Raw genomic sequence first — 24,134 nt, forward strand, 5'->3', positions numbered from 1 at the left:
CCTCAGTAGATAACTCTTTCTCCTAAATTCTTAGAGACAGAGAAAATTAAGTGGAGTGAAAAGGCAGAGGAACTCCCAATTAAAAGAACAAGAGAAATCCCCTGAAAGAACAAATAATGAAACAGAGCTCATCAGTCTACTGGACCCCAAGTTCAAAAAGGAGGTAATAAAGGTGCTACCTGAATTAAGAAAGATTATTGATAGAAATGTAGATCACTGTAACAAGGAACTAGAAACTATAAAGATGAACCAACCAAAAATAGACAATTTCTGAGAGAAAAAACAAGCAATGAACAGCAGACTAAGTGACACAGAAGAATGTGTAAGTGATCTGGAAGATGGAATAATGGAAATCACCCAATCAGAGAAGAAGACAGAGAGACAAATTTTAAAAAAATGAAAACAAAATATGAGATCTATGGGATAATATAAAATGTGCCAACCTACACATAATAGGGATTCCAGAAGGAGAAGAGAGAAAGAAGGGGATTGAAAATGTATTTGAAGAAATTATGGCTGAAAACTTCCCAAACCTAAAGAAGGACACACATATCCAGGTATAGGAAGCACAGAGGGTCCCAAACAAGATGAATCCAAACAGACCCACACCAAGACACAGAATTAAGATGACAAAAATGAAAGATAAAGAGAGAATTCTAAAGGTAGCAAGAGAAAAACAAGGAGTTAGTTACAAGGGAACCCCCAGAAGGCTATTAGCTGATTTCTCTGCAGAAACTTTCAGGCCAGAAGGGAGTGGCATGATATACTCAAAGTCCTGAAAGGGAAAAACCTGCAACTAGGATACTCTACACAGCAAGATTATCATTTAGAATAGAAGAAGAGATAAAGAATTTCTCAGACAAGCAAAAACTAAAAGAATTCAGCAATACTAAACCTACCCTTAAAGAAATATTGAAGGGTCTTCTCTAAATAGAAAGGAAGCAAGGATCTATAGGAAAGGCAAGTATATAAAATGACTGGAGATCACTTAAATAAGCCAGTACATAGGTTAAAAAACAATAAAAAAAAACTGTAAAAGCAATTATAACTACAATTAACAGTAAAAGGATAAGCATGAACATGTAAAACAGGATATTACAAGTCACAAAATGTGGGGGAGGAGAGTTTTAAAATGTAAGTATTTTGGAATGTTTTTGAACTTGAATTACTATCAGTGTAAAGAAAATAGATATAGTGATGGGTTAACATACTCAAACTCCATGGTAACCACAAATAAAAAATATACAATAGATTCACAAAAACCAAAAAGAAAGAAACTCAAGCATACCACAAAAGAAAATCATCAAGCCACAGAAAGAAAAACAAAAAGAAGAAAAAGAAGAAATGAACAAAGAACTACAAAAAACAACTGGAAAACAAGGATTAAAATGTCAGTAAGTACATATTTATTGATAATTACTTTAAATGTCAATGGTCTAAATGCTCCAATCAAAAGAGTGGTAGATTGGATAAAAAAACAAGAACCTACAATATACTGCCTACAAGAGACTCACTTCAGGGTGAAAGACACACACAGACAAAGTGAGGGGATGGGAAAAGATATTTCATGCAAATGGAAATGACAAGAAAGCGGGAGTAGCAATACTCATATCAGACAAATTAGACTTTAAAACAAAGGCCATAAAGAAAGACAACGAAGGGTATTATAAAATGATAAAGGGATCAATACAAGAAGAGGATATTATACTTGTTAACATACATGTACCCAACAGAGGAGCACCTAAATATGTAAAACAAATACTAACAGACATAAAGTGTGAAATTGACAATAATATAATAATAGCAGGAGACTTTAACACCCCACTGACATCAGATCCCTGGACCAATCATCCAGACAGAAAATCAAGCAACAGAAATCCTAAATGACACAATAGACCAGTTGGACTTAACTGATATCTACAGGACACTGCATCCAAAAAAACCCAGAATACACATCTTTTCAAGTGCGCATGTTACGTTCTCTAGGACAAACCATGTGTTAGCTGACGAAACAAGCCTAACAAATTTAAGAGGACAGAAATTACTTCAAGCATCTTTTGTGACTACAGTGGTATGAAACTAGAAGTCAACCACAGAAAGGACAATGGGAAAAGAATGAACCCATGGAGACTAAACAACATGCTACTAAAAAACCAATGGGTCAACGATAAAATCAAAGAAGATATCAGAAAATACCTTGAGTCAAAAATGAAGACACAACCTTACAAAAATCTATGGGATGCAGCAAAAGCAGTTCTCAGAGGCAAGTTCATAGCGATACAGGCCTTCTTCAAGAAACAAGAAAAATTTCAAATAAACAACCTAACCTACCACCTAAAAGAATTAGAAAAACAAGAACAAAAAAAACCCAAAGCTAGCAGAAGGAAGGAAATACTAAAGATCAGAGAGGAAATAAATGAAATAGAGATTAAAAAAACAACAGAAAAGATCAATAAAACCAAGAGCTGTTTTTTTTTGTTTTGTTTTTTTTTTTCAGTACGTGGGCCTCTCGCTGTTGTGGCCTCTCCCATTGCAGAGCACAGGCTCCGGACGCACAGGCTCAGCAGCCATGGCTTATGGGCCTAGCCGCTCCGCGGCATGTGGGATCTTCTCGGACCGGGGCACAAACCCGTGTCCCCTGCATCGGCAGGCGGACTCTCAACCACTTGGGCCACCAAGGAAGCCCAAGAGCTGTTTTTTTTAAAAGATCAATAAAATTGACAAGCCTCTAGCCAGGCTCACCAAGAAAAGAGCGAGGACCCAAATAAATAAAATAAGAAATGAAAGACATGAAAATAAAAACTAATACCACAGAAATACAAGTCATAAGAGAACACTATGAACAGTTATATGCCAACAAATTGGACAACCTAGAAGAAATGGACAAATTTCCAGAAATATACAGCCTAACAAAACTGAGTCAAGAAGAAACATATAATTTTAACAGACGAATCACTGGATGTGAAATAGAATCTGTAATAAAAAATAACTCCCTACAAACAGAAGTCCAGGACCAGACAGCTTCAGTGGGGAATTCTACCACACATACAAGAAGAACTTATACCTATCCTTTTAAAACTATTCCAAAAAATTGAAGAGGAGGGAACACTCCCAAATTCATTCTATGCAGCCACCCTCACCTTGATACCAAAACCATACAAAGACACTACAAAAAAAGAAAATTACATGCCAATATCTTTGATGAATATAGATGTTAAAATCCTCAACAAAATATTAGCAAATCAAATCCAATAACACATAAAAAGAATCATTACACCATGATCAAGTTGGATTCATTCCAGGCTTGCAGGGATGGTTCAACATATACATATCCATCAATGTGATACACCACATTAACAAAAAGAAAGAGAAAAACCACAGGATTATCTCAGTAGATGCACAAAAAGCATCTGACAAAATTCAACATCCGGACTTCCCTGGTGGCGCAGTGGTTAAGAATCCGCCTGCCAATGCAGGGGACACGGGTTCGAGCCCTGGTCCAGGAAGATCCCACATGCCGCGGATCAACTAAAACCCGTGTGCCACAACTACTGAGCCTGTGCTATAGAGTCCGCGCGCCTAGACCTCGTGCTCCGCAATGAGAAGCCACCGCAATGAGAAGCCCGCACACCACAACGAAGTCTAGCCCCCGCTCTCTGCAACTAGAGAAAGCCAGCATGCAGCAACGAAGACCCAATGCAGCCAAAAATAAATAATAAAGTAAATTTAAAAAAAAAAAAAAAAATTCAACATCCATTCATGATAAAAACTCTCACCAAAGTGGGTATAGAGGAAACATATCTCAACATAATAAAAGCAATTTATGGCAAACCCACAGCCAACATAATACTCAGTGGTGAAAACCTAAAAATCTTCTTGCTAAATTCAGGAACAAGACAAGGATGCCCACTCTCACCACTTCTATTCAACATAGTATTGGAAGTCCTAGCCACAGCAATCAGACAAGAAAAAGAAATAAAATGTATCCAAATTGGAAGGGAAGAAGTATACTGTCATTATTTGCAGATGGCATGATACTTTCTATAGAGAAACCTAAAGTCTCCACACATAACTATTAGAACTAATAAATGAATTCAGCAAGGTAGCAGGATACAAAATTAATACACAGAAATCTGTTGTTTCTTTACACCAGCAGTGAAATATCAGAAAGAGAAAGTAAAGAAAGAATCCCATTTAAAATCATGTCAAAAAATAAAATACCCAGGAATAAATTTAACCAAGGAGGTGAAAGATCTATATGCTGAAAACTATAAAACACTGATAAAAGAAATTGAAGATGATACAAAGATATAGAGGGCTTCCCTGGTGGCACAGTGGTTGAGAGTCCACCTGCCAATGCAGGGGACATGGGTTCCTGCCCCGGTCCGGGAAGCCCCCACATGCCGCGAAGCAGCTAGGCCCGTGAGCCATGGCCACTGAGCCTGTGCGTCTGGAGCCTGTGCTCCGCAACGGGAGAGGCCACAACAGTGAGAGGCCCGCGTACCTCAAAAAAAAAAAAAAAAAAAGAAATAGAAAGATTTCCCATGCTCTTGGATCAGAATAATTCATACTGTTAAAATGGCCATACTACCCAAAGCAATCTACAGATTTTATGCAATCCCTATCAAAATACCCATGACATTTGTCACAGAACTATAACAAATAATCCTAAAATATATATAGAACCACAAAAGGCCCAGAAGTGCCAAAGCAATCCTGAGGTAAAAGAACAAAGCTGAAGGCATAACACTTTCAGATGTCAGATTATACTACAAAGCCACAGTAATCAAAGCATCATGGTACAAAAAACTGACATACGTATCAATGGAACAGAATAGAGAGCCCAGAAATAAACCCACACACCTATGGTTAATTAATCTATGACAAAGGAAGCAAGGATATACAATGGAGAAAAGACAGTCTCTGCAGCAAGGGGTGTTGGGAGAGATGGACAGCTACATGTAATCAATGAAATTAGAACACTCCCTCACACCATATACAAAAATAAACTCAAAATTGTTTAAAGACCTAAATATAAGACATGACACCATAAAATTCCTAGAAGAGTACATAGGCAAAACATTCTCCAACAGAAATTGTAGCAACATTTTCTTAGGTCAGTCTCCCAAGGCAAAAGAAATAAAAGCAAAAATAAACAAATGAGACCTAATTAAACTTAAAAGCTTTTGCACAGCAAAGGAAACAATCAACAAAACGAAAAGACAACCTACAGAAGGGGAGACAATATTTGTAAATGATGTGACAAACAAGGGGTTAATATCCAAAATACATAAACAACTCATAAAACTCAGTATCAAAAAAACAAACAACCCAATCCAAAAAAATTGGCAGAAGACCTAAATAGACATTTTTCCAAAGAAGACATACAGATGGCCAACAGGCACACGAAAAGATGCTCAACCTCACTAATTATTAGAGAAATGCAAATCAAAACCACAATGAGGTATCGCTTCACACTGGGCAAAATGGCCATGATTATAAAGTATACAAACAGTAAACGCTGGAGAGGGTGTGGAGAAAAGAGAACCTTCGTTCACTGTTGGTGGGAATGTAAATTGGTGCAGCCACTATGGAAAACAGTATGGAAGTTCCTAAAAAAAACTAAAAATAGAGATACCATATTATGCAGCAATGCCACTCCTGGGTACATATCTGGAAAACACAAAAACTCTAATTCGAAAAGACACATGCACCCAATGTACACAGCAGCACTATTTACAACACATAAGTCCCCTACATGTGAGCCTTCAAGTTGCAAACTTTCAAAGATGCAAACGTGTGTTCCATCAATGTCAGGTGTGAGTGAAACTGCAGCTTGCCCTCCATCTCCTATTGCTGATGACCCTTCAGCTCTACCATCTCCCACCTCCTCTCCCTCCTCCAGTCAGTAACTCTTCTTGCCTGTTCACTTGATGCCAACCCCTGTATGCCAGCTGTTGTACTGGACTACTGTACTTTTCAAGGTACTGTATTGTAAGATTAAAAATGTTTTATTTTTTGTGTTTTTTTAATATATTATTTGTGCGAAAAGTATTATACACCTATTACAGTACAGTACTATATAGCCGATTGTGTTAGTTGGGTACCTAGGCTAACTCTGTTGGACTTACAAACAAATTGGACTTATGAACATGCTCTAAGAATGGAACTCATTCATATGTAGGGGACTTGCTGTAGTCAAGATATGGAAGCAACCTAAATGCTCATCAACAGATGAATGGATAAAGAAGATGTGGTATATATACAATGGAATATTACTCAGTCATAAAAAAGAATGAAATTCTGCCATTTGCAGCAACATGGATTGACCTACAGATTGTCATACTAGGTGAAATTAAGTCAGACAGAGAAAGACAAATGCTATATGATATCACTTATATATGGAATCTAAAAATAATACAAATGAATGTATATACAAAACAGAAACAGGCTCACAGACACAAAAACAAACTTATAATTACCAAAGGAGAGAGGGAAGGAGGGAGGGACAAATTAGGAGTATGGGATTAACAGATAGACACTACTATACATAAAAATAGATAAGCAACAAGGATTTACTGTATAGCACAGGGAATTATATTCCATATCTTGTAATAACCTATATTGGGATATAATCTGGAAAAAATGTCTGAATCAGTTTGCTGTACACCTGAAACTAACACAATATTGTAAATCAACTAAACTTCAATTTAAAAAAATCATAACTCTGTTAATGATGTAAAAGAAAGCACCATGACATGTCATTAATATTTTCCTTACTGTCTTAGGGGTAAAATGTATAATCTTCCCATTACTTATTCTCAAGCAAATAGTGTGAATGTGCCAGTTTTATACTAAATAAAAGGTTCTTTTTCTTTCCTGGTTAAAAAAACAATTGATTCTCTGAGAAAAGATGATGCTGGTTTCATTTCAGGACTTGGTGCCTCTCACTGGACAAGAATAACTGCTCTGCAAATACAGACTCTCAGGGCAGTGAGCTCCCTAGGACGCTGTCAGAAGCTACGATCCTGCACCTCAAGACACCTCAAGACTCTTGGTTAGATAAAACATTTCTGTCTGGAAAAGCAGTTGTAAGCCTGCAGGATTACAGCTGATACTCTGAGTAGACGAAAATGAAGTGAAAGGTTATCCCCAGTGAATAAAAGAACCTTGCTTCCCGCGTCCTCCTTCTTGGGTGCCAGCTCATCTTCACTCTTCTCCCTTCCTGGTGTCTCTGCTGCCCCCACAGGGCCGCCCCCATCCTGGCTCCCCTTCTTCCCTCGGTCTGGGGTGAATCCTTTCCCCCTTTTCAGCTCTTCTTTGCTTCTTCCTGAAAACTTATCCAACTCATAGTGAGCTCTATGTTTTCTGCTGTCATCCAAGTGGTATCTTTGTGCTTCAAGTTCTTTTTCTTGGAATCTTCTCTCCACGTCCCTTTGCTCTTTATCACTGTCATTTTCTGACCTGTGATTCAACACAAATTATCAATAACCTTCCATAAACTGCTTGTCAATTACCCATCTTCCCCTCCAGACTACAAGTTCAAAAGCAGACAGGGGATGTGTAAGTCTGCTCATCACTGCAGTGCCAAGTTTGCACATGACGGGCACACGACAGGCATTCAATAAGAAACTTTTGAAAACATGAATAAACAATAGTAATAACAATATTTACTGTTACACTTGAGTCACACATATGTAATAGGCACTATGCTAAGGTACCATATACACATATTTTTATAATTCTTAGTAAATATAATCCTCCCTTTTTTTACAGATAAAATAAATGAGACTAAAAGTACTCAAGGGACTTTCCTAGCAGCCCAGGTGCACATCCGTCGTGACACAGAGCTGGTATTTACAGCTGAGTTTCTGTTCCAAGCAGAGCTAAAATTAACTAAAAAAATTAATGCATGCATATATCAAACTGAATTAAAGGAATAGTAAGTAAATAAGTTGCTGCTTAGCTCATCTGGTTCTTAAAGTCCTTCTCTCCACGAGCCTCATATACGTACGTCTGTGGCTCCCCGCACGCAATGGCAGCAGGGCTGATGGGAACAAAAAGAGCTACAAGCACAAATCTGTGCCAGAAACATGCCAAAGGCGCTGCTGTATCATAAGCAATAATAAGAGATATGCCCGTAACATAAACCAGAATGATCACAGATTTGACAGTCATGCACAAATTAATCTTATAAACAAACCAATTAACCAGAATCCCTATAAAGAAGAAAGGAAACCTTTATCACAACCGTGCAAGAAAGGTAGTAGGAAGTCATTCCGAGTACTGTGATTCTGGGCGAAAAGCAGCCTCATCCCACGACCTTGCCATTTCCCCTCCAAACTCACCCCTAGCCACCCCTCTGAGCAGAGTGGTCCTGGGCTCCAGGAAGCTCTGCAGGCACCCACGTGCAGGACATGGGGAGGAGCCCTGGGTCAGGGGAACAAGAATCCCAGCTGCACACAGCCCCCTGACTGTGGACCCAGGAGGGAGGGGCTCCCTGCTCAGAGGCTGCCGTGCATCCCGTCCCCAGAGCACTCTGCTCAAACTCCTCTCATGAGCCGCTGTGCGTGAGCAGGCGGGGGACACCCCCGCCGCGTAGAGGCGGGGCCCGTGGACACCAGCATCCACGGCTGCTGGGCAGATCCTGGCGGGACCAGAGGACTGACCACTCCAACAGAGAAAGGGCAGCACTTGGGACTCTAGTTCTGTATCACAGAAGATCTCCAGCACCTAAAAGGCTGGGCTCTCCAATTTACAATTCTGCAGCTACACTGAAGGAGGTCTGGAAGATCAAAAGGGCAAGATATCTCAAAAGACAGAGGAAAATTACAAACTGATAAAATCACCAAGTAAAGAGAGTGGGAAGGAGATCTTGAAGATGGAAGTGCAGAGGCAGGAATCCAAGAGAATAACCAGGAGAGGAGATATGGAGGAAACAATACCAGGACACTTCCCTGTTTGAAGACAGCCTCGAGGATGCAGACTGAGCAGTCCACCATCAGCGTGACTGCTGGCCAAGGAGAGACAAAGGTGTGGGCAAGAGCAGCCCAGCAAACTCCTGAATTCCAGGTAGATTATGAAATACAAGCACTCATACTGACAAAGGATGTACAACCACAACTCGATGACAACCTCGGGTGCTTAACGTGGTCAGAGAAACAAAAGCACGGCTCACTTTTCCCTGAGCTCCTGCAGCGAGCTCTCCAAGGGCCTGGGCTTCACGACTACACAGCTGGGACCGAGTTCCTGTTTCCCACCTCTGGTGTCAATTTCCTCTCCTCTTTCTTTTGGCTTCTCAGTGCTTGACTCCTCTCCCTTTTCTGATTTCTTGAGAAGCTGAGAAATTATAATGATAGTAAAATATCACTTTAGGAATATATTATAAAAGAAGGTATTTAATAAATAATTTAAAATATACACCAATATTGAGCCCAAACGTTTGAATAGCAAAAAAACATAAGCTAAAGGTCCAATGAACAGGTTTTTGGTTAAATACACAGGGGAACATTCTTTCAATGAAATACTTTCTAGTTATGAAAAACAATTTAGGATAATGTGATAAAAAAGATATTACATTAACGAAGAAAAGAATGTTACAAAGTGGAATGATCCAATTTCTATTTGCATGTTCATTCACACACATAGAAAAACCTCTAAAAGGCTTGCAACACTGTGTTAAGAGTTATTATTTTTAGTTGGCAGAAATGAAATTATTTTCTTTCCTTTCATCTACAGGTTCCAGTTTTTCTAAAATGAACATGTATTACTTCAGTAATAAGGAAAAAAATTTTTTTAAAGGATGGCTTTATATTAATGACTGAGAGTAGTTTTAAAAACACCTATTACTCTCTTTCTTGAAACAGATTTATAAGGTTCCTATGATACGTTCGTTTAGGTATGAAATTAGGCCTCTTCCTCCCTGTTCCTGCTCTTTGAACTTTAAGTACCACAGGTACAGTCAGTTTGTAGAACATGAACCGAAGTCTACTTGTGAGAATTTTGTTCTCACTTATAAAAGTGAACTTATGTAAGTTGCGGCAGACAAAAACTACACACAGATACACCTAGACTAAACGAGTCCATTTAAGGATGAAACATAGACCGTCAGGCAAACGCTGCCAGCTGCTTCTCATCAGTGGACTATGTTCCCTGCCTGTGGGGGATCCTTTCAGACAACAGTGTATCTTTTTTTAATTAAAAAATTAATATATGCAAACCACAGGGCAGTGCAACAGTATAAGTCTCCATCCATCCAACAAATAATTTTGTGCACCTATGAACTGTTTTTACAATATTTCTGAAGCCAAAGCTTTTTCCAACACCACCTCCCCAGCTGTCCAGCACAGGCTGGGTGTCCCATGACTCAACCCAGTTCTGACACTATCCACCTGGAATTAATGTCAGATCCCACAGGACTGTCCCCACTTCAGAGGCCAGTTGCAAGTCCCAGGTTGTCACCAGTACTTCTGACTGGCCGGCTATAAATTCAGGGAGCTCTTGAATGAGACTGACTCATGGAACTTAGGGAAGTGCTTTACTTACTATTACTGGTTTATTATAAAGGATACAAATCAGGCACAGCCCGATGGGAGAGATGCACAGGGCTCTCTCGGCTCCACCCCCTTGGCAGTGGGATACGTGTGTTCACCAGCTGGGATGCTCTTCAAACCCCACGCTTCAGGGACTTTTATGGAGACGCCGTTACACAGGCATCATTGATTAAACCTCTGGCCATGGGTGACTGAACTCAATCTCCAACCCTTTCCCTCTTTAGAGGTGGGGATGGGGCTGGAGGTTCCAATGCTATAATCACGCCTGGTCTTTCTGATGAGCAGCTCCCATCCTGAAGCTATCCAGGGTCCCAACCACCTGTCAGCTCATTAGCATACAGAGGACACTCCTGTCACTCCAGAGATTACAAGGGTTTTAGCAGCTGTGTGCCATGAACTGGGGTAAAGTCCCTGGGCTCAGGGCTAGGAATGCAGTTGTGGGTAAGAGACAAGTGCCCACAATTAAGGACTCACACTTGATAGTCTTGCCAAGGCGGTGGTGGCCATGGGGGTGGGAGGACGGTATACACAGTGACAAAAATAGAAAACCGTGAACCAGATAATCTCAGGTGGTATGAAACGCTACAAACACATGATAAACAGACTAAAAGGACAATGAGGTGTGGGGCAGGGGAGGAGGGGGAATGGTTTCTCAAGGGGGTCAGGGAAGGCAGGGACCAGACAGTGGGGGGGGGGGGCTACTCATGAGAGGGCGTGAGTCTGGTGGGGGGGAAGCTCCCTGCGAGGGGAGCCGGTGGGGGGGGGGGGGCGGTCAGGCCAAGTGTCCCCGTGCAGCCCACATCTATGCTTGTTCTACATGCGTGTAACCTATCTCACACACACATCTGTTTCTAAAGAGCTTCGTGGAAAGGATCGCACAACTCTTTCAGATACAGTATTTATAGCCTACAATTTATATACAGTATTTGGGAATTTTACTTGTGACTTTGGTAACCTGACTTCCTACTTCAACTTGAGCTCACTGCTTAGTTCTCAAGTCTCAGAGGAAAATAAACCACTGGGTGGCTCTCCTTGAATCATATTCTTCTTTACTGTTAACAACAGCCACGAGGACCTCTCTCTGCCTCTTTACTTTTAGGGTATTAATACAAATTCTTTTGGATTTTTTTTACAGGTTTTATTTTTTAGGTTTTCTTTTTTTTTTTTTTAATTTGAATTCTCTAGATGAATCTTAGGTCAGAGATCCCCAAATTGAGCACAGACGCTCACTAAAGGCCACCCTGGGAGTCAAATATGTACTGTCAGGTCAGAACACCAGACACTCGAAGGACAGAGCTGTGGGCGGCCCACGTCACTGGGGTCTAACCTGCCACCAGGATTCTGTTTTACCAGATTCAGTAAGACTAAGCCTTTCTCTTGCTGTGCCTGTGTTGGTTTCTTTGTTTCTGTATGAAGAGCCCCACAGTTACTTGGTTTCTTTGTTTCTGTATGAAGAGCCCCACAGTTTGTGTTGGTTTCTTTGTTTCTGTATGAAGAGCCCCACAGTTACTTTTTGACATCATTTGCTTTTATGTCTTTGGTTTATTTTGGATTCTAATTCCATATTCAAACATGTAAAAATAAAATGCTATATTCCAAATACTGTAAGTCTTACTTAAAATTATAGGCAAAATTGTAGGCTACACGTTTTAATGATTCTTCTTGAAAAACTCTCAAAGCTATTGACAAAAATGCTTTTCAGAATATAAAGCATTAGGTGCTATTATTCTTTGCTGAGAAAGGTAAAGGAAAAGGTTAGACAATATTTGCATACCTGTAGATGGATACCTACTTGCCCCCTGGTCATGACAGAGCTGTCTTTCCAAGATGACAAAGGCCTTCCCATAATATTAAGGTTTCATTTTATTATCTTTCAAGGGCTGTTAGTTTATACTGTTGAGACTACATGTGATTGTTATAGGAAGTATATCTGCTACACTTTTGTTATGAAGAACTGTGTTCATACTTAAACCACATGGACAAACAGAGAACAGTCTCAGAGTTATTTCCAGAGGGACACCCTGGCTACGCCCATTATTAGGTCCATGTCCTGGCAGAGGTGGGATGGACGATCTTCATTTAATAATCTTGACTGGGCTCCTCAATTTCATCAATGTTACTAACAGATTATGAGATTTTAAAACTACATGGATCTGTAACAATTGTCATCAAAGCCAAAATGAAGGAAACCACTCTGGCTGATTTCTTGCGGGTCAAACGGCTACCTACTCATCTTGCCCACTGAGGTTTTATCTTTGCAGTAAATGTGCTGCAGCAGCATGACCTGGCCCACACCTTCCATCAGGTTGAGTTTTTCAGCAAATCCTTGAACTTAAAAAGAGCCACTTCAAGCAACAGTCTTCAGAGGTTATGTTATTCATTAGTGCTGTTCATCAGCTATTCCAGGTTTTCCTCCTAGCACTTGCAATGTCCCTCAGCTTGAGAGTAGGTGGGGACGTGCACCGCGTTTTGGCCAGTGGAATGTGGGCACATGGGACCTGTCACTTCTGTGTGGAAGGTTTAAGAACCAGTGTGCAACCTGCTGTGTTACACACCTCCTTCCACTTCATAACGACTGCGGAAGCAAATGCAAGATGGAGCCTCGTCAGCTTGGCTCACTGAATGGCTATGATGAGCAATGCACAATGGACACGTAATGTGAACAAGAAGAGAACCTTAGCTGCACGAAACCAATGAGACCTTGAGACTATTTTTACTGCAGCATAGCCCAGTCAGTTCTGATCGATACAGATGGCTGTGTGTGTCACAGGAATATGGTTAAGAAATCCCCCCCATTGCTAGTGAACCCCACAGGACCACCTACGGGAGACATTATTTTAGAAGCAAAGGCCTAGAAAAAGCTTTGCTTTCCTTGAAGAAATGACATGTTTTCTCCTCATGAATAGTGAAAACTACGTTTCTGATCAACTTTTCTGTTTTTGACTGCCGAGCATATCAGAAACGAATCTATGGCTCAACTACGGCAACTGTGGTCTCTTCCCTATCCTTTCCTTTCTGCCTCTGTTCCCTCAAGTCCTGACCTTCCATTTTTTTCCTTTATATTATACAATGTTAACGAATCCCTAAAAGGCACCTTAAACCCTTTGTGGAAGAGGTAAGATTCACATGCGGTTGAAATCTAGGCTTAAAGTCATCTGAGCAGAATACTAAGAAGGTAGGGGCTGACCCCAATTTAGGCAATAAATTTTACATAGAGGATAATTCCCTCTGTGGGAATTAAACCACCCTCATAAATGAATGCATCAGTCAAAGGGAAAATTGGGCAAGAGATGTAGAAACCATTGCTGCTACCACAAAAGAAATGATACAACCCAGTTCTATGAGTCCGTCAGCATAAAGAAAGGCCAGTAGACACAAAGCCAGCGGGTTTCAAATGTGTAGTGTTTTAGTTAGGAAATCTTTCTTGAAAGGCAAATATAAGCAGAAGCCCAGCCTAGGACATTTAAATGTGGGCTCCTCTGGGTGAAGTGCTTCTGTCACACCCAGGAACCTGGTCCTCGCCCACTCTTCCACCCATGTGGTCCCCCAAACACAGCAAGCTCAAGAAAGCCTGGGGCTCAGGGAACACCATCTGAGAACCACTGTCATAGAACAGAGAAAAAGAACTATAATTGTGAAAGACTACACTAATGAAAATGTTCTGCAAGTTCTGAAGAGCTAAAATACCGAAAAGGTTGAACCATTTTTGGAAAAAAGAAATGAAATGTCTCCTCAAAATTACCTTCCTCCTTATTTCTTTCTCAGCAGTTTTCTGCTGTTTTTCCGCTGCTCTCCTCTTACATCTCTCCTCTTCCCTTCTCCTTCTTATCTCTTCTTCCCGTAAGCGCTTCCTTTCCAACTCCCTCCTCCTCCGTTCTTCTCGCTTTTCTTCTCGAATTCTCTAAAGATGTGGAAAGTATGTGTATAAACTGTCTGCACAGACATGATGGGAACAAGAAGGCTATTCACTGGGTAAAAGGCCAGACCTACCTGCTTTTCTAATTTTCTACTTTTAATGTACTCCAAAAGAGGTGTGGTTCTTCTAGCTAAAATACAAAAATTGCAATGTAGTGTTTAACTCTAAAATAAGATTTCTTTATTTTAAATACTTGCTTTCAATTTAATCTTTAAAATAATTCAGGGAAGACTGTATCATTTTAAAACTTTCCTACTCTATCACTATAAAGTCAAGTAATTTGGAGGCACTGACAGACTTATACACACTAGGCATTTAATTCCTGAGTCTTAAGGGAGTCCCATACATTACTCACAAAAATGTATAAAGCAAAAAAGCAAAATGAAAACAATACATTAAACTTCCCAAACGTTATAACGTATTTATATACAGACGGCCCTCCGTATCCACTGGTTCCACATCCGCAGATTCAACCAATTGTGGATCAAAAATATATGGGAAAAAAAATTCCAGAAAGTTCTAAAAAGCAAAACTTTGACTTTGCAACTCAGTGGCAACTATTTCCATAGCATTCACAGTGTATCAGGTATTACAAGTAATCTGGACATGACTTACCGTATACAGTAGGATGTGGGTAAGCTGCGTGCAAATATAATGCCATTTTACAGAGGGGACTTAAGCACCCACAGATGTTGGCACCCATGGGTCAGGGCGGGGCTGGAGAGGAGTGAGGACTCTGCCCTGTACGGCGGTGGTTCTGGGCTTGTCAACTAGGGCAGAGCTGAGACCTACCCGGGTGGGGCTGGGGAGCCGATGCTGAGGCTCCACCCGCCTTCCCTCCTTCCTTACAAACACCCGCCTTGCTCCCCCAAAGGACTGATGTGGTGGGTAAATAGGACCCTGTATAAGAAAGTGCTTTACAAGCCATAAAAGTGTATCATTTACTAAATACAAGATGCACAACCACGCAGTACAACACTGATTTAACCAACAGCAGAACCGTTCTCGCTTACTAGGCTTGGCGATAACCACGTATGAGGAAGCCGGTCCCACGGCTGCTAAGTCTCAGAGCTGGGACCTGAGCCCAGGTCTGTCCGCGCTCTGAAGACCCTGATATGCCTGCACTAATCTGCAACTTCAGAGTGAACTAACATTTGCATTTAACCCACACTGCTCAGCCTTGACCATAAGAATCCACTAAAGGAAAATCTAAGAAAAGAAAAAGGCATTTGCCACGAATTGCCTGATTAAGACTAAATTTAAATAGGCAGAAAGAGGAGTCACAGTTCTACAGGCTCGTCCTGGGCTAGTGGATTCTAAGTCACATTCATTCATTCAGTAAAGAATTACGGTGCACCTACTGTGCACCAAGCACTGGGCGAGATGCTGGGAACGGGAGAGGACAGGCTCGTCCCTCCTCTGCAGCAGGGTGGCTGGACGCTGGTGGGGGATGTGTGTGTGATCAGCAAGTGGATATCTAACAACTGCCCAGAAGTGGAAGATCTTGCTACTTCCCTGCAGCGGCCCTGTACAAGGGCATTTAAGAAGAAGCAGTAAAGAAACAGGACGAGGAGGGTGAGTTCTGTAAATAATTTCTAATTTGCTGCTTCGTTTAACTCTTCTGAAATTTATCATGTTCTACAGTGAAATCACCATTTGCCCTCAATACTGTTTCCTCCCCATGTCAGTCCTGGTGCCATAACCCACTGATCTGCTCAAGTCAGGCTCCTGGAGGCTTTGATCCTTTCTGCTTTCTTACCCTCACACCCAATCCTCAGCCGGTCTGGTCAGTTCAACCTCCAGAACACATGCTGACTCTGCCGCCCTCGTTCAAGCAGCCTTCCCTGACGACAGCGAGGGCCTCCTAACCAGAGCCCAGCTTCTCCATCTTATGGAGCAACCAGAGTGACGGGGAAAAAAAATCAATCAGACCACATCACTCCCTTGGTCCCCAGCTGTCCCTCAAATAAAATCCAGCCCATCATGCTGTGGTCCCACCTCTCCAGCTACTCTGCTCCTTGCCCACCATGTGCCAAGCACACAGGCGTGCGCCCCGCTCCTGCAGGCCCAGAGCTCCAGCCTCCAGCCCTTGTGTTTGCAGTTCCCCCTTCTTCCATCTCTTGGCCCAGCTGGTCTCGGCTCAAATACAGTCTCAGAGGGGCCTCTCTCTCTATCCCATTATTCTATTCCATTACGTCTGTGGCACTTATCACAAGTGGAAATACTCTGGCTTGAGCATTTCTGCATGTGTTTGCTACAGTCACCCCAGTAGGAGGGCAGCTGCATGAGGGCAGAAGCCTGTGTGTCCTGTTCCAGTGCTGTCCCCGTGCCCAGGCTCAGAGTCAGTACCCAGTCAACATGTGCTAAGCACATCTCCATAAATACTTTAGTGATTAAAGATCCTTCGAGCCACACATTGAATCACCTCTTATAAAATACAGAACTTCATTATTAGACTAACGAAGAAAGCTTCAATAATGTTAACCTTGTTTTATTAATTTACTCAAATACCTAAACTTGTTCAAGCAATTACATGCTAAGACTACAAAGACAAAAATACAGTTCTCTTGGGGGGTGGAGAGACAAAGTGAGAGGAGAGTTAATGCAGAGAGAGACAGACAAATAAGAAGATACATTATCAACAGTGTAACCATTCTGTCCTGTAAGTCTTGGTGGGTAAGCAGGAGGTAGGCATGGGGAAGGGAGGGCAGAACAGGTGGGAGGGGCACCGGGCTGCACGGTGAGGCCCCAGCCCCAGCAGAGGCAGGAAGGGAGACACTTACAAGCATGTTTGGGAGAGACAAACAGGTTGCCTGATAGAGAAAGGAGTTTCACGTCTACTCTTGAGTTCTGGGGGAATGCTGCTAGGAGAGAGCCGTTTCCAAAATATTCCACTTGGGGGTAGAGGGTTGAAGGCCTGATTCAAACCAGATTCTGTGCTCTGGCTGGGCTTATCCACTCATCTGCCTCACTCACTCAGGGGCCTTGATAGTTTTTTGAACAACAGCAAGATGACCTCATACTTAAGCAAAGCATCTCCTTTCTATGACTGCTCTTTGCAAAGATGACTGACTTCAACTTTGAGACATAAGCTTACCTGATGCAGCCCGGCACACAGCACTCCAATGTCTTCTCTACTGCTCATTCAGAAGCATCATAACTTTGAAACAAAGTGACTGTAACTGAAAACTCAGGTGTTCTCCCTCCATCAACAGATGCTCAGAAATATTTTCCCAAGTTACCATCCTGCTACCCTTTTCCTTTTGTCAAAACTGGGAAATACTCTGTATTTCTGCCAAGCCTGTCACATGTGTCAATTTTCTATAATAATCATGAAAAAGGAAAAACAAATATATACTCTATAAATACATATCTCAATAAAGAGGAAAAAAATGAGCAAAACAGACCAATAAGTTCTCTTGTCTTTGCCTCTATGTCCCCCAGAAGAGTTTCAGGATTGGCATTAGTTTTCTCCTCCTCCACACAGTAAGTTTCTAAAAACTTCTTATATTCTGGATCTGTAAATTAAGATAGAAAGAAAATAAATATATTCTTCCCCATATAGGGAGAGAAATTATATTTGACCAATGTGTTTAATTTGACCAATGTGTTTAATGCAGTTTCACAATCCAGCATTTGAAAAAGGACTCACCATCTTCAATGCTTCCAGCTTGGGTGTCTTTTTTCTTTAGCTTCTTTTTGGCTGTCTTCTGGAATGGAGCAAATTCTACCACTGCAGGATATTCTAGGCCTTTAACAGGAAACAAATTACAAAAGCCATTCTGAAATTCTGTATTCATTTTAAAACAATAGTCTAGCTTACTTAAGCACTGAGCATAGCATTGACAATATTACTGTTTAAAATATAATTATACTTTCAAGTAACAGTAATCTTAGCACATCAAACTCCAGATTTAAACAAAGGATGAGCACTTATTTACTAAATAACACAATTCCTCATATTGTAGTTGTGGTTACATGACTGAATACATTCAAAATTCTTTAAACTGTATACCTTAAAGTGGTTTTTTTTACCATATGTAATTTCTACCTCAATAAACCTTATCGCTCTCCCACCAAAGGGTTTATTTTGGAATACCTTTCAATAGGTGTCCTAGTAACATCTTACATTTTTTAATTTTAAAAGGTTAATTTAATTATCAATCTGGTATATGAGTTCAAGGAAATGACTCTGTTTACAAGAGACACTCAGCTAAAAGAGAGGGTTTCAAAGGGTGTTCATGATATCCAGGTAAGATTTGCTTCAAATAGAAAAATCTAGAATGAAAGTCACTTGAAGCTGACTCTGTTGTTATGTAGGGGTGGCGGGGAACAGACACACAGAAACACTCGCGGACAGCATCTGCCTCGCGGAGAGAGGGAACACTTCCACCCTGCTGCCAAAGCCGCTGAGTGATCGCTTTCACATTTGCCAGAGGGCTATGATACTTTAACTCTCATGTATCTGGAAGACACTTTTGAGTATTTATTTTATCCTCAACTACTCAGAATAAAGTCAAGAACCAGGAGGAGAGCAGGGCTTCAGACAGACAGGGACAATGTCTGCTTCATTTTCAGTGCTGCATCCACGATGCCTAGTACATAGTACCAGGATAAAATAATTTACTTTGGGAACGTAAAAGAGTAAAAAGTTCACTTATCCAGAAAACTCATTTATGTGAAAAACTTCATTCTCTGATGACGATACCTAACTAGGTTGTCACTACTACACAAAATTGCTATTAATTCTTTGGTTTATATGTAATTTTAATTTTTAACATAAACCCATAATCACAATAACATACTCAAAATTTATGAATTTATTTTAGATTAGCATCTAAGGACTCAATTAAAATTCACAAACATCCAGCGAAACTTAATTAATGTACTTAGATATTACAATAAAGAGTTTAAAAAGCCAATGACCCAACCTTTACTGTCAATGAAGATATATCCATCAAAACGATCTCTAAAAAGCAGGATGTCATCAGGATTTCTAAAATTAATGTATGCTCTTGAATAGAGATGAGGATAAAGACTGAAAGAAGAGATAACAATGAAAACAGTAAAAAACTTAAGACTTCTTTTAATTTTGTCTTTTTTTTTTTTTCTTCTTTTCTGGATACAACAAACTACTTCAGATAAAACCTTTATGCCAAAGAACCATTTGTCAGTTAATTACAGCAATCTGGATATTCTTTAGCAAATAAACCAAAAACGAACAAAATATTAACCGAGATCTTTTTAATGATTTGGGAGAGACACTTTAGGTTGGTTTTTCTACTGCACAGAGCCAGGGTTAAAATACTGGTGCTCAGAGGTAGAAAATCAAAGGCAAGGTTATTCAAAGATCATCCCTAATCACATATCATGACTGCAATACAACCTAGTCACGATTCATTCAGAGAAGGAAATGTTGTATTGTAAATGAGCTCCTTTACTGATTTAGAGAACACATTTAGGTATCTTAAAAGGGTATTTATTGTAGCACATGGCATAGGATCTACAGAAGAACTAAGCCTTTCCCCTCTAGCTCACAGCTACCAATGTCCTTCATAGGTGGGAACTTTCAACCCCATTTCACAGATGAGAACACTGAGGCTCAGAGAAATTAGGTGCTCACAGAGGGAGCAGTTAGTAAAATGGTGGGACTGGGATTCCAATCTGAGTCACTCTGAGTCCAGTGCCTGACCTCCTGTAACTGTACTAGTTTTCCTAAACTTTAGTCATTTCAAAAAATCATGTTTATGTTGTGTTTTTTTTTAACCAAATCTACATTTACCTGTGATATTTTTCTTTGACCGAACTGACATTTTTTTACTTAAATGTATTTATTCAAAAGGAAAGTTTATAATGGTTACCATAAATGAGAACTCATGATATTGAAGAGAAAAAGAATAATAAAGATAATAAGAAATCACATAGTGAAAATCACCAAATTCTAGCTGAACTGTCATCTGTTGGGCTAACTTGAGGTCTGCTCTCTTTTTTAATAAAAAGGAGATTTTGAAGTGTTAAATTATTGTCAGAAACATCTTCCTACCAAGCTGTAAAAGGTAACTGAAAAAGATATAACTTAGTGGGCGTGGGTTGAGGGTGGGGATGTCAGTGATAGAAGGGAACACTAGGGGCTGCTGGGGTCTGGAATATTCTGCCTCTTTATCTGGTCTTAGTTACATGGGTGTGTTCACTTGTAAAAATTCATTAGGTTATACATCTATTATTTATTCACTTTTCTTTCTTATATCTTAATACAATTTACTTTAAAAGGTTATATGAAGTAAGGTTTAGTGATATCCAAAATAAAAAAATTAATACGTTGTTAGACTGCTTTCCTTTTTAGGCTATGGTGGTGGTACGGAGATCTTCAAATCTATTTTAGGTAAATTTAATTATCTGCCTACTTAGAAATAACGTGCAGAAATAAAGGCCTGCACTGATTTCCGCATATATGTGGGAACGAAGATGGAAACAGAGATGGCTTCTATTATCTATATTCCTTTACCATCAACTGACAAAACCTCTCAGCCTTTTTTTTTTTGGCCATGCCGCACAGCTGGTGAGACCTTAGTTCCCCGACCAGGGGTTGAACCCGGGCTCCGAGTCCTAACCATTAGGCCACCAGGGAATTCCCTCTCAGCCTCTTAACGTTGGTAAAATCTTCTTACCTGAGATCAGCAGTAAAGAGCCCGAAGTAATCGTGTGCAGGAAGGGGGTGAAGCTGCTGTTCCAGCTGCTCCTTGGTGAGGCTGGGAGGAAGCCGCCGGATGACCACCTGGGGAGAAACGCTGGCTGGGTTTCCTTTCACTAGTACTGTATTAAGCTTACCTGAAAGCTTGGTCACCTGTGTTTATGCTCAGAGTAAAATCTAACTCAGGAGTCCAGCAGAAACACGCATTTTAGTAAAGATTAAGGAACATATGCATGGAGAACATGGCTGTCAAAAGAATAACAAGGGCTGAATAATGTAAAAGGGATCGGTGAGGTCAGAAAAGGCTGGGCATAGCATCCGTTTTTCATAAAATCTTTTCATTAAAACCAGATAACTGTTGGTATGTGCCCGCCTCCACGCTCCCTACCAGGAGGTAAGGTACATGCAGGGCAACATCCACAGCAGCACCTTCCGCCTCCCGCCCGCAGGGTCCAACCGCGTCCACTCCAGCGCCACGGGCTCTGCTCTCCCGGCTGCGCCGTCTCCCCTGGACCGGACCGGACCCTCGGCAACGTGGAAGGCTACTGCCCGGCACTGGTAAGCCCAGCGTCCCAGCCTCGACGGGAAACACCTACAGGCTGAAGTGACTTTTCTTCCTCCAAAGCCAGAAAAGCTCGCGTCAAGGGCGCCCTAGCAGCCCAGACGCCGCGGGGGCAGCGCGGCCCGGCCGCTGCCCGCGGTGCTGAAGCGCCCGCGGCTCCGCCCCGGAGCGCAGGGATACCGCACCTTCGGCCCCGCCCCTCACATCGCCCCGCCCCCACCTTGCTGAGGACCGTCCTCTTTTCCTCGCGAGGTTCGACTGCACCGCCCCCACAGCCGGAGGACCAGGCTACTGGCGCTTCAGGCTCCCGCCGCTGAGACTCCCGGCGGAAGTGGCTTTCTGTGGGCGACGGCTTCTCCTTCCCGCTCGGACCCCGCGTAGTAACGGGCAACCCTGGGCCCCCCTCTCCCTCCTTCTGCGAGCGCATCCCAGACCCGCCGCCGAGCCGCTTCAGCCTCTCGTCAGGGCCGAAATCTCGCGAGGACTGCGCCGCCCCACCCAGTCCCCACTGTTCAGAGGCCGCACGCCCCCTCCCCCGTCCCTGGCTGCAGTTCCGCATCCCTCTCCCGTACTCCGACTTCCGTTGCCGCGCCCGTCCGGGGCCCGGGGACGCGCGTGGGGAGGGACGTTCGGCTCCTGGACGAGGGGGCGGGGGTGGGGGGGCGTATGCGGGGCCAGGACCTGCAGCTGGAGCTGGGCTGCCGAGGGCGGGCCCTGGCCCTGCGGGGGCGGCCCCGAGAGCAGCGGTCAGCTCGGGGCCGATGCCCTGGTCTCCTTGCAGCCCGACTTAGAAGGGTCTGGGGGTGGACGGGGGCTTGGCGGCCTCGCCCAGGAGCGGGTCAGCGGGAAATTCGGGACCTGAGGACTTGGCTCAAGCGGGAGCCTTGAATTGGGCTGTGCAGGGCTGGATCTCTTTCCCACCGAGAAGAGCTGGCCGTTTGGCTAAACATCCCAGAGAATGACATACACATGCTTAATAAAGTGTTTACAGCTATTTAGTCTTTTCCAAGGAAATCTGAACGTTTCATCAGAGAGTAGCAATTACATTCAGGAAAAAGCAAGCGATTGACAAACAGCACAAATCAGTACATGGCTTTCCTCTGCGGAGTAGAATAAATGCCCCAGAGTTGAGAGAAGAAATTGGCCGCAGAGAAAGAAGGCTCACTTCGACGGTCCCTAGGACTCAGGTGGCAAGGACTGGAGTAGCTCAGACTCACGGCACTCAAAATAGGGCCTTATCTCCACACATTCTCCAGCATTTATGGCATGGACATATATACACTACCAAACATAAAACAGATAGCTAGTGGGAAGCAGCCGCATAGCGCAGGGAGATCAGCTTGGTGCTTTGTGACCACCTAGAGGGGTGGGATAGGGAGGGTGAGAGGGAGGGAGACGCAAGAGGGAAGAGATATGGAAACATATGTATATGTATAACTGATTCACTTTGTTATAAGCAGAAACTAACACATCATTGTAAATCAATTATACTCCAATAAAGATGTAAAAGAAAAAAACAGGGCCTTAATGTTTTCCAATATAATTTTCGCTCAACTTTTTGAGGCGCTCAATGGGACAGCAGCCATGTTTTTCTTTTACAAACATTCAGGCAGAAACACTTTTGGTTAGAATAATTCATATAGAGGTTAATTTTTAAATGCCACGTTTTTTCGTATTTTCAACTTATTCGTGTTGGCTATGTTTTTCATTCGTAGCACCTTTCTTCCCAGAACTTTAAGTACCAACAAACAAAGAAACTGGAGAATAGAGTAACTGAGGCATTAAGAGATTAAGGGAATCGCTGGCAGCCGCTGGGAGTAAATCCAGGTTTAACTCAATCCAGTCCTTTATCCCTGAACCACTCACTACCTATGAACACAATTGAAATGTGTCATTTTAAATGGGCTGAAAGACTCAAAAGAGCAGTTCCAAACCTGAGTTCTCTAAAACCCCACAAAGGAGGCCAGGAGCAGTTTTCATTATTTCAAATCAAGTCTAAAGGAATCCTATAGGAACAAACTGTGCTGAAGTTGCACACACACTAGATCCAGTTTCCTTTCCTGCCTCCAATCAACTCGGTATTGAAAGCCTAGTTCTGCTGATCAAAAGCTCTTATTGTGACAAAGAAAAGGAAAATGTGGTTGTCGGAGAAGATGGTTTATTATATCCCGAGGGTGGGAGGGAGGGGCACAAGGGGCTGCTGGTGAGAAATGGCAGAACTTCAGAATTCGCGGTGGATGGAATTATTCTTTAAATACAATTTTATAATACCAATTTCAAGACAGTGAATGACATACACTTGTTAAATCGCTCATGATTTTATATGAAAGAAAAGTACAGCGTAAAGAATATCTACCTTCCTACACACTACCCAGCATGTTTTGTTTAAAATACACATAGAACTACATCCAA

The 24,134-nt window shown here is 41.9% G+C and overlaps 1 protein-coding gene across 17 annotated transcripts in view; it reads right to left on the bottom strand.

Moving 5' to 3' along the window:
- UPF3A (UPF3A regulator of nonsense mediated mRNA decay) overlaps window positions 1-22,310 on the bottom strand; it is a 53,267-nt gene extending 30,957 nt beyond the window's left edge. For 4 of the 17 annotated variants that reach the window (XR_007473084.1, XR_007473083.1, XR_007473082.1 and 1 more), the window contains exons 1-8: window positions 21,943-22,295; window positions 21,138-21,244; window positions 19,401-19,507; window positions 18,122-18,220; window positions 17,877-17,987; window positions 14,544-14,599; window positions 14,296-14,454; window positions 9,261-9,339 (exon numbers count right to left, since the gene is read on the bottom strand). Coding sequence is in view for 12 of the 17 variants with exons in the window: in XM_049701093.1 (XP_049557050.1) it covers window positions 7,170-7,464; window positions 9,179-9,339; window positions 14,296-14,454; window positions 14,544-14,599; window positions 17,877-17,987; window positions 18,122-18,220; window positions 19,401-19,507; window positions 21,138-21,244; window positions 21,943-22,149 (1,302 nt within the window). In the remaining 5 variants the exon portion in view is untranslated. Of the gene's footprint in view, window positions 1-7,169; window positions 7,465-9,178; window positions 9,340-14,295; window positions 14,455-14,543; window positions 14,600-17,876; window positions 17,988-18,121; window positions 18,221-19,400; window positions 19,508-21,137; window positions 21,245-21,942 lie in introns of those variants that run through there. The other 13 variants (XM_049701093.1, XM_049701092.1, XR_007473081.1 and 10 more) reach the window with 12 other exon arrangements.
- Between the last annotated feature and the right edge of the window lie 1,824 nt (window positions 22,311-24,134).

Source organism: Orcinus orca, chromosome 18 (genome assembly GCF_937001465.1).
Source record: "Orcinus orca chromosome 18, mOrcOrc1.1, whole genome shotgun sequence".
Classification (NCBI taxonomy): domain Eukaryota; kingdom Metazoa; phylum Chordata; class Mammalia; order Artiodactyla; family Delphinidae; genus Orcinus; species Orcinus orca.